The 15,313-nt window shown below is 57.1% G+C and overlaps 1 protein-coding gene across 2 annotated transcripts in view; it reads right to left on the reverse strand.

Moving 5' to 3' along the window:
- The window catches only part of SLIT1 (slit guidance ligand 1), a 60,157-nt gene extending 49,930 nt beyond the window's left edge, over nt 1-10,227 (reverse strand). For both annotated transcript variants that reach the window (XR_010440732.1, XM_064716260.1), the window contains exon 1: nt 9,902-10,227. Coding sequence is in view for 1 of the 2 variants with exons in the window: in XM_064716260.1 (XP_064572330.1) it covers nt 9,902-10,104 (203 nt within the window). In the remaining variant the exon portion in view is untranslated. The remainder of the gene's footprint in view (nt 1-9,901) is intronic.
- Nucleotides 10,228-15,313: the final 5,086 nt, after the last annotated feature.

Consider the following 15,313-nt stretch of genomic DNA (forward strand, 5'->3'; position numbering starts at 1 on the left):
CGTGTAGGGCCAGCGGGGGCAGCAGCGCAGCCGCGCACCCCGGGGTGCTGCCATTGTCCCGCTGGAACGGCTGATAATGGCTAATGAGTTCCAGCTCGCCATTACAGCCCCGTAATTACAGCGCTATTCAGCCCCGCGATTGCCGGGCTCCTGCCATTATCCAGCCGTGTGCGCCGCGCTGGGAAGGAGGTTGGGAGAGCAGCGTTACTAGGACACAGATGAATGCGAGCCGGAATGAATAGAGGTTCCTCAGCCCCAGTGATTAAACTGAAACCCACAATTGGGCTCTGCAGCCCCACGGCTCCCAGTCCGACCGGCTCGCAGAGAGCACAGCGGGCTGCCGGGGACGGGTCTCCAAATCAGAAGGAGCTGACCCCCTGAGTGGGAGCAAAAACCGTGGTCAGTCAGGCTGTAAATCCCAGGCACCAAGCTCTGGGGTGTGTGACACGTTTCAGGGACATTTGTCACCACAAACGGGGTCGTTTGGTATGTACAGCTGTGTGCCCACCTCCTGATGGACCACAGCCCCAGAGTCAGCTAAGGGCAGGGAGAAATCACAGCTTCAGGAGTGGTTTTCTCCAAATGTCCTAAAGGTTCCTTGGCAAAGAAGATTGCCTGGAAGATCCCCAGGGCCAGGCTGGGGACCAAGCTGGAGGCAATGGCACCCATTCGAGCTCCTGTGAGGGAGGGTTCCCATGTCACCTTCCTTTAAACATACCTACCGTTAACCTTACCTACCTACAGTTCCAGTACAATGCGTAACTGGAAGTTGAGACATCTCCAGCATTGCAGAGGGACAGAGCAGAGGGGCTTGATTTAGAGCTGCCCAACCTGAAAGGCAGGACTTAGACCCCAGCCTGCAAAGCCCAGGGTGGTGCTGTCCTCAGAGCACTGGCATCCCAGAGCCTTAGCCAGAGGCAGAGCACAGGCAGAGCATGGGAACATGAAGAAACACCAAAGAGCCACAGAAGCCACAGACTAAACACGGCCAGTCCCTGCACATGCCAAAACCAGGCTCTGCCCTCTCTCCAAGGCATCTGCTGGGTCAGTGCAGCCCAAAGACTGGAGTACCAGAAGGCACTGCCAGGACCAGCTACCCTGGGCTCTGCTTCTTCCATGCTTGCAGAGCATCCTCGGGGAACTTCAACAGTGGGGCTGGTGGCAATCCCCAAGTGGGGCTGTGTCTAGGGCCCCCTGACAGTCCTCCTCCCTCAGGAACTGGCTCCTTGTGCTCCCTGACAACTGCTCCCAGCATCCTTCCATGCCTTTGTTCAGGTAAATGATGGCCTTTGCAACCCAGATGGGAATGAACAGCAGGTAAAGCTTATTTGTAAGGATGCCGAGGCAACGCTGCCATTTAACTCCATGACATTTTTCCCCTCTGAACCCCCTTCAGTTCCTCATGGAGATAAATTACAGTCTGCAGTGCCCAGAAAGCCGGATCCCTGCTGCTCAGCTGCTCACCCACTGCCTCCATGCCCTTTCCTAGTGAAGCAAAACACTCTGCCCTGCTCCACACAGCAGAGCTTCAATAAGGAGTGATGTGTCTGGGGAGCTGCCCAGCAGATTGGTTGTATTTCTGGACTATGACTTGAAAGCAGAAACACAAGGCGTGCTCTTTCCTCGCTAATTCAAAGGATTTAACACCAGAAAGCATCCTCAAGTTCATTCAGGCTGCTTTCCTCTGCCCCCCCAGCATCCCACATCTCACACTGCTGATGGAGAGGCAGCAGATTTTCATTTGCAACCCTCAAGTTTCAGAAACCCCCCTCCCATTCTCCCTAGGAAGAGGAAAGTCATTAAAACAATCAGTCCCTTTGCTACATTGCTTGTGGATCATCCCACTCCCAGATGGGATGTCTGCGCTGCAGCAGGGTTCGTTAGACTGGATTTGCATAGTCTGGGTTTATATTTGGTTTCTAGCTTTGGATGGCTTATCCATTCCCAGGGGGTCTGATGTGTCTTTTCCCTTTGCAGGGTTTGGAGCTACACTAACTCAGTAACAACCTCAGAGAGCACAAATGCTGAGAGTTAATTTATTAAATACAGCCAACATGAATGATATTTCCCTGGGCACTGATTTATCAGGAGCAAGAAGGAGCAGACAGCGCAATCCCAGGATCCCTACTCTTGCAAAGCATCAGCTATTCAGCACACATGTGACTCCTGTCCTTGTGGCTCAGCTCAGCTCTGCTCTCCTGCTGAGGCAGAAATCCGGCTCTGCTCCCTGGAATCCCGCTTTAAAGAATGCAGAGGGAAAGCCTGTGAGATGGATTCCTGCATTGGCACCCACCAGCACCAAAATGTGCCCTGGCCCATCAGGGCCAGCACAGAGCAGGTGCCCACAGCTCTGGGCAGTGACTGCAGGGGCTGCTGGAGAAGGATCTGTGCTCCTGTGGTGCCTGCTGCAAGGGCTGTCCCTCCCCCAGTGGGGCTGGTCTGTGTATTGTCCGTGAGATCTGTCCCTCCTTGACGATCTTCACTGCTCTGCCTTCCCTGCCCTTGCCTCAGAGCTCCGGCCCCCAAGGGCATGGCTCCCCTCCCAGTAGCTCCACAGCCCTCATCCCAGAGCCCTGACCCCAGCTGGAGCCAGCAGTGCCAGATAATAATCAGGGAAGCAGAGAAATGAAGGCTGGAAGGTCACACACCCCACAGCAGTGCCTCTGCCACCCTCCATCAATCCAGGCAGATGCACACACTGCTCCTTCAAGGACAGGCACTGACACTACCCTGTGCCTTATTCCAGCACCATTATCAAAACTCTGACCTGAACCCCTCCCGCAGCACGTGAACCCCATCTCTGCCTGCCCAGGCCACCATGGTGCAGAGATCTGGCTGCTCCCTTGCCCCTGCAGGCCTCTTTCCCACAGCAATCCCCCAGCCCAAGGGCACAAGAGGCCTCAGGGCCTCTCTGACCGGCAGGGCTCTGTTTGTGCTCCTTTCCACATCTGTGCTTCTGGTGATTGCCTCCCACCAACACTTTCCTCGAGTCCCCAGGCATCAACCTCCTTTCTGTCAACTCATTCCTCCCATTCACCAAGGCCACTCTGAAACCTCAGCCCGTTCTCCAGCCCTCCTGCATCCCCCCCAGCCTGGTGGCATCTGCCACTGTCAGAAGCAGCTTGTGTCCCATCACACAGACTGCTAATGGAAACAGGGATGAGGCTTAGACTCCAGACTGACCCCTGTGCTCAGCACTGGGGACAGAGCAGCTGCAACCTTTCATCCTACACTTTTATTGCATTTTTCAAGTCTTCTCAAGATTTCAGCCGGCTGCTTGAATGTAACTTAGCCCACTGAGCTGCTCAAACAAAGAAATGTGGGGCAGAGGCCCTTCCCAGTCCTGCAAGAGCTGGTCCCCTCCAGCACAGCACCACATTCACCAGCTCTCTGGAGCCCATATGGCCATGGCTGGTTGCTAACTCCATCCCCTCCAATACCAGGGAATTACAGGGTGCTGCTGCCACTGCTTAGGGAGGGGACACTGGTCACACACACATCCTGGGCTGACACAGCTGCACAAGGGGCTCAGCACCCTCTTCTCCTTTTCCATCCCATCCCTGTTCTGACCACATCCCTCAAGAAGAGCAAAGGTGCCCAAGGGGTACATGGCAGTCCCTTCAGGGTGTCACTCACCCAGCACCAGCCCCACCAGCTGCCTGCAGGTGCCCAACCAGCAGAGCCAAGAGCAGCTGTGTGCTGTTGGGGTTCATCTGGGAATCACTGCCCTTAGCCAAAGGGGACCCAAGCCCCAAGCACAGCCATGGCCCCACAGCACGGGAGGCTCTACAGCAGGTTAGCATCACGACAGATCTTTAAGCATTACAAACAGCATCGATCATGCAAGTAACAGTGAGGATGCAAGGGCTTTCTGTTCTCCTAACTTCTCTCTGGGGTTTTCATGCCACAGCCATTAGCTGCTCGCAGTCAGGGAATGCTTTACACTCACACAGCATTGTGGTGTACCACCTTCAAGTTAAAAATTAATAAATAACCTCCCTGAATCCCAGCGGGAGAGCGAAAAGGCAGCAGGGCATTTGTGTATCACAAATGTGGAAACTGAGACTCAGCCAAGAGAACAGATTTTCTGGGATAGCCAAGAAATTTGGCTTTTTATGCTGTGCTGCGTAGCCTGGTGAGGGGCTGCTCTCTAGCTCCTCTGCTTCCCAGGGCAGGGGAGGCTGCCCAGCCCTCAGGCTGCATCCTGCCACTCACTGGATTGAGTTCCACTTTGCATCTCCTACAGCAAAACCTCTTTGGCTTATCCCTCCTGGAGCTGCTCATACCAGGGATGAGAGGACAAGTGCACCTGAACTGCTCAGTTATAGATGCCTACTCAGTCCCAGATGGGTATCCTGGAGCATCCCATTTGGGATGCAGGGCTTCCTCCAACCAAGAAATATCCAGGGCTAGGAGCTTGCATCTCTCTCACTGTTGGTGCCCAGGGCTGCTCCTTGGCTGCATCGCTTTAAAAATTAATCTTCCCTTTTTCTGATCTTCCTCCTCTAGCAGCCTCTCTCCCCCATAGGACACTTGCCTCTGCTATTTTGAGCAGCAAGTGCATCCAAAATGCATGCTGGGGAAGCAGGCAGTCAGCACAGCCTCAGAGCCTGAATGTAGCAGGGAGGTCTGAGATGATTCTTGTGGGGACAACCTTGGGCCAACCCCACAGAAACACCATGGAGAGGTCCCCTCATCCCACCCCATTTCCTTCTCACTCCCAGCAGTGCCAGGGCCCCAAGGACCTGGCTATCCTTACTGCTCCCATTGCTAACTGGCATCCTGGTGCTGTACAGCAGGAAATCCTCTGCTCCTCTCCCCACTCCTACCACTGCCATCCCTGGCTGTTCCTCGAGCAGGGACAGGGGCCAGCTGCTGGAGCTGGCCTTGGAACTCCTCGCACTGGAAGCCTGCATCCTCAGCCTTCTATAGCTGCTCACTCTTCTGCCAGCCAGAGTTTTGATAGGAAGCAATGAAGTAGGGGAGAATGAAGCTCAAAGCAAATGCACATCCTGTTGGAGTCCCTTTCTGTAACTGGGCTGGTTCTGTGTGTGCTGCCGTGCACTGGCACCGTGGCCACCATGCCCAGTCCACCCTGGGACCTGGGCACAGCAGCAACAGCATTGGAAGGTGCCCGTGGGAGACCCACAATTAAAGCTGGAAACAGCTCCCCTTCCTTGCTCCCACCTCAGCAGCAAGGAACTGCTGTTAGCACAATGCATCACTCTGGAGGACCAAAGTGGCAGCACATTTAAGGCAAAAATATCTGTTTTAAAGGATGCAATAAAACAGAGCCAGGGAAGGGTTTATAGGGAAGCAATTGCTGTGTGGGGTGAGAAGTGGTCACCAGAGGCCAATCTGCCTGGCTTTATTGCCTGTTACTGGTGACTTTTCCCAACCTGGGGACAATAGATCCTCCACTATCAGCCTCCACTTCAGTCAATACAAACACGACATAGTTTTTTAAACTAATATTTTTCCAGCATGCAATTCCATAGAGAGTGAGAACGCAGCGTTACCATGGCAATATATAGACAGCATCTGCCTTGGACGTAGCTGAAGGGAGAAATTGGAATAGAATTGCAAATTTCCTCTGTCCAGGAAGGCTCCCAAGGAAGCCACTGCGGTGGGCTGGGCAGGCTACCTTCCCAAGCCAGCCTGCATCCTCCCAGTGCCCAGCACTACCTCTCCTGAGAGCTGAGGGCTGCAGGGCCAGCCACGCACTGCCCTGGCTGGACCAAGGTCCTGCATGCTGCTCCAGAGCTCTGCAGAGCCTGCACAGACCCTCTGCAACCAGACTGCTCACTGGGAACTTGCCTGGCCACTTCAGGGAAGGGACAGGTTGACTTCCTCAAGGTGCTTCCTAAGAAGGAGCATTGCCTGAAGCCCCTGAAAGGAGAGGCAGCCCAATAACTGGAGTGGAATGCAGGAGCACTGCTGTGATACACCAGCCTGGCTGCTGCAAGACATTTTGATTAACTGGCGAGAGGTAGATGCAGGTGAATGCATTAAACATGCTCTGGACTAGAGCTTGCTGCTGGAATTTTGGCAGGGGATGGTTGGGCAGTATGCAGGAGTGCTCCAGGTGCAGCCACCCTGGCATGGGGCTCCCACACCCAAAGGCTGTGGCTCAGCACCCCTTCCCTCCACCAATGCAGACACAGGGATGGCAGCCTGGCTACAGACTGCATGGGGCCCATTTCAGCACAGGCAAACCCCCAAAGTTTGGGAACCAGGCAAACAGAAGCCCCATTAAATGATGAGGCCAGGGACTCTGGAAAGGAACAGCCAGAGCCAAGAGGGGTGCAGTGATGGGGACCCCCAAACCCAACTCTGCTGCCTTCCACATGGGGGGAGGGACACAGCAGAGCCCGCACTGAGATGGAGGATGATGTTCAGCTCATCAGAGAGGAGGCAAAAGGGGCAAGTGGGGCAATTCTCAATTGTCAACCAAAAAATTAAATAGCAGGAAAAAGTGACATGCCATCACAGCCAATTCATCCCCTACAAGCAAAGAGCTGGGCTGGAAGCTGCCATTTGACAGTGGCCAATTTGCACTGATCCTGCTGGCGTGGGGAGAACTATCCACCTCCTCAACAAGGCAGTCTGCTCTTCAGAGACACTTTCAAAGGAAAAAAGAAAGAAAAGCAAGCAAATGGGGAAGGAAATTGTGACCTTCTCCCACAACTCTTCTCTGGTGGCTGAGGCCTGAGGGACTCCTGGAAGCAGATAACACTGTAGTGCTGGAGGATTATCACCCCGTCCTGCCTACAAAGCCTTCGGGCCTCTGTTGTGCTTGCCAGAAGTGTAGGCAGGAGCACAGGCATCTGTGAAAAGTGCCCAGAGACTTTGGTGCTTCCCACCTTGCTCATCCCCGATCCAGCCAGAGGGCAGGTGCACAACCCCCATTTATGTTGGGCTGCAGACTAAAAGGCACTTAGGGATCAGTGTGCTGTGCCCTGGTACAAGGCAAGAGGGGTCCTGTGTCCCCCCTTGCAACCATCACTCATGGTCCATCCTAGACACATCTGCAGTCCTTACTCTCTCCCAGCAGCACAGCACCCACCAGGATGATATCACAGGGCAAGCTGAAACAGAAGACAATTTTTCCCCAGCCCATGATTCTCCAAAGTTGCAGTGACTCTGCAAGGCAAGTAATTCCCTGTTCTTCAAAGGAAAGGCTGTATTGCAAAAGCAACAGAGCACAAACCTCATCACAGCACGCTGCTGCCTGAGTCCCCACAATGGCACTACCAGCAGGCCTGGCTGCCCTGCCCAGGGGCTTGACCCATGGGGCTCAGCCAGGTGGGAGGCTGGAGAAAGCCTGGAGGCTCTAGACACTGCACTGGTAAACAACAGGCAAGAAATTCAACAGCAGGGACATCCCTGCTCACTGCCACTGTGGCATGCGTGGTGAGGCTGGCATTGCTCGTGCTGTGCATCTCAGGGCTTGGGAAAAGAGGAATGGCAGTGAGGGGCACTGGTGAGAGGCTGATGACTGCCCACAGAGAGCTGACCCTGGAGAGAGCAAGTCCTGGCACAGCCCCTGCTGCAGGCTCCCCTGTGGCTGCCTGCTGACCTTGCTCCATCGAACACGGAGGAGCTGGAGACTGCAAGGCTGCAGCCTGCTTACAGGGAATTGAAACTCACTTACGAGCTGTTACAGCAGGATTTCACTGCTAGGAGATAGACCTGCTCTGCACAGACACCCTCCAGCACCTGCATGGGTGTGCAAAACAGCAGGAAGTAGTTATCCAGCAGACAACACCCACGAGAGAGCAAGCATGTCTAGCTCACTCCAGACAGAAGATCCGGCAGCACCAGCTGCATTAAAATCCAGAAAATCCAATGCTGCTGAATGGCAGCAGGCATGGAGGACCAGGTCAGGGGAGGCAGAATGGGACTCAGCAAGCAGGACCCACCTCCAGAGCAGGAGAGATGTCCTGCCAGAGCAGGAGTGAGACACCCAACAGGGCATCCTCCATTAGCTCACTGCAGCATTGCTTCACTTGAGCAGTGCTGAGCAAGGGGCTGGATGTGGGCAGAGCTGAGGACTCAATGCCAACTGTCCAAGAGACAGAAAGGGCTGGTGCAGGCTGTGCATAAACCTTCCCTCTGTCCTGGGCACAGCAGAAAGGGGAATCCTGTCCCAGACCTCATAAACTTGGTCTATGGGATGGCAACTCACAGCAGCCTGGTTGCTGCGCTGGGTAATAATCACTTGTATGAGGATAATTATGGTGGGAGAAAAGAAAACTCCTCTAAAGTGGTATCCTGCAGAGCTCTTGATGCAGCATGCTGGGTGCAGCCCTGGCAGCTGCCAGGCTCTCTGCAGTCCATGCATGCAGTCCTTCCATCTGCAGGCAAAGGGCACAGTCAAACCCCAGGAGCTGCAAACAGCAGGGCACAGGGACAGGAGCACTGTGTGGCTGTCCTGGAACATGTCCTGCAGTTCTGCTGCCCAAGGAAACAGCAGCTCAACACTTCCCTGCACTGCAAGGGGGATGTGGGGGCAGCCTGCCCCAGGGCCAGACAGCTCCTGTGCCACCATGGTCCATTGCAGCTACTGGGATGGGGCACCTGCTGCTGCTGAGCAGAGGGGACCGGCTGGGGACAGCCCGGCTCTCCTGCTGTTCCTGCGTGCCAGCAGCAGGTTGGTCACGTCCAGCTCATGCTGCTCTCCCTGCTTGGCCACAGAACCCCAGGCAGGCAGATCTGCCCAGCCAGGCACAGCAGCAGAGGCCCCCTCCTGCTCGGAGGAGCTCAGCAGGTAACACGGGACACACACAGCCGGCTGGACCTTGCCTGTGAGAGAAAAACCTTCCTCATGGGAGCCCGGCTAAGAGAGCCAGGGACACCTCCCAGCACCCCTGAGGACGTGGCAAGGGATTTGATGAGCAGTGAGGTGCAGCCACAGGGGACTGGAGAGGATGGGTGAGCTCTCGTTCACGATGGGTGATCTGCACGGCTGAAGGCTGGTCACAGCAAGGGGAATCTCAAGAGGGGCTGGGGCAATGGGACCTGATCCTGACACGATGTGCAGCACTCCCAGGAGAGCTTCTTGGGGACAAAAGGGTGCCCAGCACAGGTAGGGGCTTGGGGTGACAGGAGCCCTCAGAGAACCCCTGTGACTGTGTAGCTACCCTATGACAAGTCACTGGAGGGGTGGCCACACACCTGTGTGTGGGACCCACACACACAGCCCGTTCTGGGTTGCCCCAGCGCAAATGCCCCCTCCGGAGCAGCCCACTCCCTCGGGCACTGCTCCAACCCCAACCCCGCTGCACATAGTTGCACAAAGACTGGCACACGCGGGCTCTCGCATATGCCGGAGCCCTTGCACGACCCTCACGCAGAGAGAGGGCTACACACACACCCTGCCCCAGCAGGCTCTCACACACACCCTGCTCTCCACCTCGACGGGCTACTGCACCTCCCTCAGGAAGGGGATGGTGCACATAAACTCACCCAACAGGCCTTTGCACACGTATCCTCTGGACGGAATTTACAGACACACAACCCCCGGGCGCAGCGGGACACCGCACATCACCCACCCCACCAGGCTCTTGCACTCGCACCTTTAGGGCGGCCGACCGTGGCCCCACGGGCATCTGCACGCGTTGTGCCCGTAGCGGGCACGGCGGGCACTTGCACACACCGCAGACAGGCAGCTGCCCACCCCCGCCACGGACAGCCGCCTGCACACGCACCCCGGACGGGCTCCCGCACGCATTCCCGAGCTCGGGCTCCGGAGCCGTTCCGCACCCCGCGGGGCACTCGCTCCCCTCGGGCTTTTGGCCACCCCCGCCCTCGGACAAGCCCCCGGCCCCCGCGCCCCGCCGGGCTCCCGCACCCCGTCGGCGCAGCCCGGCGGCGGCGGACAAAGCCCGGCGGTACTCACAGGCGCTCGGTGCCGCGGGGGATGCTGCGGGGCACGGCGCGCAGGGCCGAGCCGTGGCAGTCCACCGTGGTGCCGCTGCAGGCGCACAGCGGCGGGCAGGCGGCGGCGCGGCCCCGGCACAGCGCGGCGCACGCCAGCAGCCAGGCGGCGGCCCGCAGCCCCGCCGGGACCCCCGCCGGCCGCCCGGGGGTCGGGGCCGCCATGGCAGCGGGCAGCAGGGTCAGGCGGTGCGGCCGCCGCGCATCACCGGCGAGAGGAGCGGAGCGCGGCTCGGCTCGACGCGGCGCGGCTCGGCTGCGGGGCGAGAGCCCCGTCGGCGCACACCCGCCCACCCTCACTGCCGCCCCATCCCGCAGCCCAGGCTCAGCCCCCGCGCAGGCTCCTCCCTCCCGCCCTGCCCGCCCCGACGGGCCCCCCCGCCGCCGCCGCGCCCCTCCCCGCGCCCCCGGTACCCGGGGCGGCCGAGTAAGCGGCGGTCCCGGCCCGGCAGGGCACGGGCACCCCGGCCGCCGGAGCCGTCGGGGCTCTGCACCGCTCCGGCCGTGCGGGAAGGTGGCTTCGGATCGCTGCCCCCACCTGGGACAGGGGCTGCGTTCGCGGAGCACCCGGGTTCTCCGGAAGAGCGGCGGGCAGCGGCACCCCGGGGAGAAAGAGCCTGGGAGCCAGGCGGCCGCAGAGAGAGCATTCCCACCTCTCCTGGGGGTGCCGAGAGCTTTCGCATGCCCTGATGTACTTGAGGAGCCTTGGCCTGTCTCCCACCCGGCAGCCCGAAACCCCAACCCATCATCCAGAGTCCGGGTGAGGCACGGGGACCTGGCAGCCCACGGGGCGCACGGGACAGGCTGGCGCTTGTCACCCGGGATGGCGCCTGGCCCCTGAGTACCGCGGCTCAGCGCTCCAGCCTGCAGCTGGAGTGGCAGCTCTACTTTGATATGTGCCCCACACACAAACGGCAAATCTTGAAGTCCTGGTTGTGGCATTAGCTATGTTGTTTAACATTCCAGGGGAACACCTTTAAGAATAAAATAACCAAAATGTCTTTTTGGCTAACCTACAGGGAAGAACAAGACAAAGTACACCTATTTCAGTGCAAAAGGAAGTGAAGCCAAGAAATCTTACAAGTTTGATTCTAAACAGTTGACATCTCAAAAACACAAACATTGCTTTCATTTTATTGCCTTCCATTTTTTTTTTCCCCCTGAGATCTGCAAATGCAAGGCAGGAGGCTGTAACCAGGAGGGCTGATCACCTGTTTTATTAATGACACCTGAAGCACTTGTAACCCCGTGGCTCCAAGTGCTGAGACCTTAAAAAAAGAACAGGTATTTTGATGTGCCCAACACAGCCCTGGCTTCTGGCAGCAACTGCTACAAATGTCCTCCTCAGAGAGGTAATCCATAAAAAGAGGGGAGATGGGAGCCTGTTGCACTGCAGGAGCACTGTGGGAGGGTGGTGTGTGAGCATGGACACCCCAGTGCAGCAGGGCATGCTGGATATTTGCAGGGATGGTGGCAGGTCCCAGGAGCCAGAGTGTCTCTTAAATCCATGCCCTCTGCACATGGAACTCCACAGGCTTCTTAATCAGGGCAAGAGGGAGGTGTCTGCCTGGGGTCCTGCTCCAGCGAGGGCCACCTCACACACACACACACACACACACACACACACAGGGCTGCACCAGCTTGGCCCAGATCAGCAGCTCTTTTCCATCCCAAATGCCGGCTCCCATCATCTGTCTGCATTTTCGTGACATCTCCTTCCTCTGGCCCCAGTCCCGGGAGGAAGCTGTGCCTGAGATGGATGAAAGGGGTTTGTTCCTCGTTGCTACCCAGCAGCCCTGACAGCAAGGAAGATGAGCTGCTTCCCAGGACTCTGGGAGCCGACCCCTTGCTGGCAGAGCTTCTGCAGAGGTGTCCCTGCAGCCTGTCCTGGGGCTCACAGGGAGGGTCTGGAGGCAATGGCACCTGAAGGGGTCTGAACTGCAAACCTTGGCTGAATTTTGTGGGGTGAAGGTTGTTTCAGAATGGCTTGGTACCTCCCAAAAGGCTGCTATCAGTGTGATGCTTGTGACAGCCCTCCCTCACAAGCTCCCCTTCACCCCTTGGCTGACAGAGCAGAACCAGGTCTCCCTAACCTGCCCTTTACCTCTGATGCTGGCAGGAAGGTGGGAGGGAGTGAGGGATCTTGTTTCCTCCATTTTTTTTTCAGCACTCACCCCAAGCAAACCCCTGTGATCTGCAGAAAAAGCAAGTTCTGTCCATCTCTGCTTCCAGCTGCAGCAACACCCAGTCACTGACCCGGGGCTGTGGTCTTGGCAAAGAGAGGAGCTGGCAGGGCATGCCTGGAGCCCACCACACCTGTCCTGGTTCCAGTGGGAGTACAGGACTGGGAAGCTGAAAACTCCATTTCAGGATGACATCCACATTTTCTCCTGTAGTAGCTCAGCTCCTGCTGTTCTCTGTGAGGTTTGGCCTCTGCCTGGCAAGCAGCCAGTGCCCCATGGCCCAGCACCACGGTGCATCCCACTGAGCTGGGCTGCCAGCCCTGGCTGACCCCTCAGTGGCTGATCCAGCTGCAGGAGCAACACCCTTCCAGGGCTGCCAACACAGCAGGGCTGAGCCAGGACAGCAGTGGGGGGACAGGCTGTGTACCCACACCTCAGCCCCTGGTGCATTTGGGTGATCCCAAGTCACCCAGGCACCCTGATGGGGTGGGCCTCAGAAAGCAACAGCTGCCTGGGAAAATCCCAGGGCTCCTCTGAATATGGATGAGGAGCAGGGAGAAAAATAAACCCCAAACTTCTTTATCAGGGGAGGCCTGGTCCTGCCGTCTGCCACCGGGATTTGGGCCAAACTGCTTGATAGAGAGAGAGACCATCTGGATCGTCTGATGGGCTCTGGGTTTGGTTAAAATGAAGCAGAAGCTTTTTTTTGTAGGAGTTTCCATGGGAAGATCTGGGGAAGGGTTCCAGGGTATGCGCCAGACCTGTCGTGCAAAGAGAAGCGAAGCAGCTACAAAGCTTCAAACAAAACATTGCTGCCAATGGGAAGCCAAGCCCCCCAGGGGAGCACCCCGGCATTTCCTCCCACCCAGGACAGGTCACAGCTCGCCCCTGTTGGCTCTCCCTGGGCTGGGCTGGCACTGGGTCCCATGATAGCACCTTCCAGCATGCCTGGGCTTCAAGGCAGTGTGCTGCACCCTGGATTTGGGCATGCAGAGGGGAGGCAGCACACCCTGGTTCATTTGTACCATGCTTTGAGGCAGTGCTGTGGCTGTCACCTGTCCACAGCAGTGCCCAGCCTTTCTCAGGGTGGGATCAGGCTGCTGCAGAGCAGAAGTGTTTAAAACACAGGCAGTAGGGTTCTGGTGGGTTGGCTGTGGCTGGACACCCGGTGCCCCCCAAAGCCACTCTGTCCCTCCCCTCCTCAGTTGGCCAGGGGAGAGAAAATATAATCAGAATATAGGTAAGGCCAGGGAGAGATAACCCGTTACCAACAGGGGCAAAACAGGCTTGACTTGGGGAAATTGGTTAGATTTATCAGATCAGATTTACTCATCAGATCAGAGCAGGATAATAAGAAATAAAATCTAATCTTAAAAATATTTTTCCCCATCCCTCTCATCTTCCGGGGCTCAGCTGCACTCCCAGTTTTCTCTATCTCCTCCCTACCAGTGACATAAGAGGATGGAGAATGAGAGCTGTGGTCAGTTCATTACACTTCATCTCTGCTGTTTCTTCTTCCTCAGGACAGGGACTTCTCACATTCCTCCCTTGGGCATCCGCCGGCTCTGCTGTGGGGTCCTTCACAGGCTACAGGTGAATCTCTGCTTCACTCTGGACCTCCGTGGGCTGCAGGGCTACATCCTGCCTCACCCTGGGCTTCACCAGGGCAGCAGGGGAATCTCTGCTCTGGTGCCTGGAACACCCCCTCCCCCTCTTCTTTCACTGACCTTTGTGTCTGCAGAGTTGTTCCTCTCACATATTCTTTCTTCTCTACAGCTGCTCCTGGTGTTCTGCAGAAACTTTTCCCGTTTTTACATACATTCTCCCAGAGCTGCTACCACCACCTCTGATGGGCTCAGCCTTGGCCAGTGGTCAATCCATCTTGAAGCTGACTGGCTCCATAGGACATGGAGGAAGCTTCTGGCAGCTTCTCACAGAAGTCTCCCTGCTACCAAAGCCTTGCCACACAAACACAGCACAAGCACAGGTGCATGGTGCCTGCACCAACCTCCCTGCTGAGGAGCATTGCCAGCTGCAGGATCTGTCATCCCTTGCACTGGGGCTGTGCTTTGAGCCCTTCCCTCCACCAGCAGGACCTCTCTGGGGAGCAGGGGCCATAAGACCCAGCCGGAGATGTGTTGGGAGCAGAGTGGCCACAACATTCAGCTTCTAAGTGTTCCCCAGAGATTTTGTGCTGGATGGGCTGCCGGGCTGTCCTAGGCCACATCTGTCATGCCTGGCCAGCTTGGCTCATGCTGGGAGGCCAGGCTGCCTTTGTCCTGGCTGACACACTGGGCTTGGGAGAGCAAGGCATTGTGTGGGAGCAGGCCTGTGTGTCAGCCCCATTAGGGTGCCTCTTGGGCTCCTGTAGCACGACAATGCCCTTGATGGGTCTATTATAGAGTGGCGCAGGCAGCTGGGGGCACTGGGATCACAGTAAATCTCTCCTGGTTAGCAGCAGCAGCAGCAGGCAGGGCTGGGATGTGCTCTTTCCTGTGTCTTTCCAGGGACAGGCCCTCCCTCACAAACAGCATCACCCTGACTGTGGCCAGCATTGCCTTGCAAACTGCCACACTGCCCTGAGAGCATAGCCAGCATTGCCAGAGTTGCCCTGTGAACACCACATCACCCCCAAAAGGTGGCCAGCACTGCTCTGTGAAGGTGGCCCCACTGACTGCAGGAGCCAGGCAGCTCTACTGCCTGGGGACCTTCACCCTGGGACCAAGTGAAAGGAACAGCATCCACCGACTGCTCTGAGATGATGCAGGAGGTGCCAAAACTCCCAAGCAGGTGGATTTGGCCCCAGCCTAACACAACAGGGACCATCCAGGTAGGGGGAACCCAATCTGTGTATCACTGCCTTGAACCATTGTGGAAAAGCAGGAGAGGGACAGTCTGCAAGGCACTGCATCCCTGCTTTGTGGTGTGGCTGAGCCCTGCAGCCTGGCTTCCCCAAACCAGCCCAAGCCCACAGGAGAACATTTGCAGCCAGCAGCCCAGATGCAATGAGGAGATGCTGCTCCCAGCACGGCCGGACACACGGAGCGCCGGGGAGCTCCGCGGAGCAGTGCAAGCTGGTTTGAATAAACCACACGCCAGGAGGTGTCTGTGAAGCGCCTTGCACATGGAAATGCTATTGTTGGATCAGGGGCTCCAGGGTCCCCAGATGTAGCAATTGTTCCACATCCGTG

The sequence above is a fragment of the Zonotrichia leucophrys genome, chromosome 6, assembly GCF_028769735.1.
Source record: "Zonotrichia leucophrys gambelii isolate GWCS_2022_RI chromosome 6, RI_Zleu_2.0, whole genome shotgun sequence".
Taxonomy (NCBI): domain Eukaryota; kingdom Metazoa; phylum Chordata; class Aves; order Passeriformes; family Passerellidae; genus Zonotrichia; species Zonotrichia leucophrys.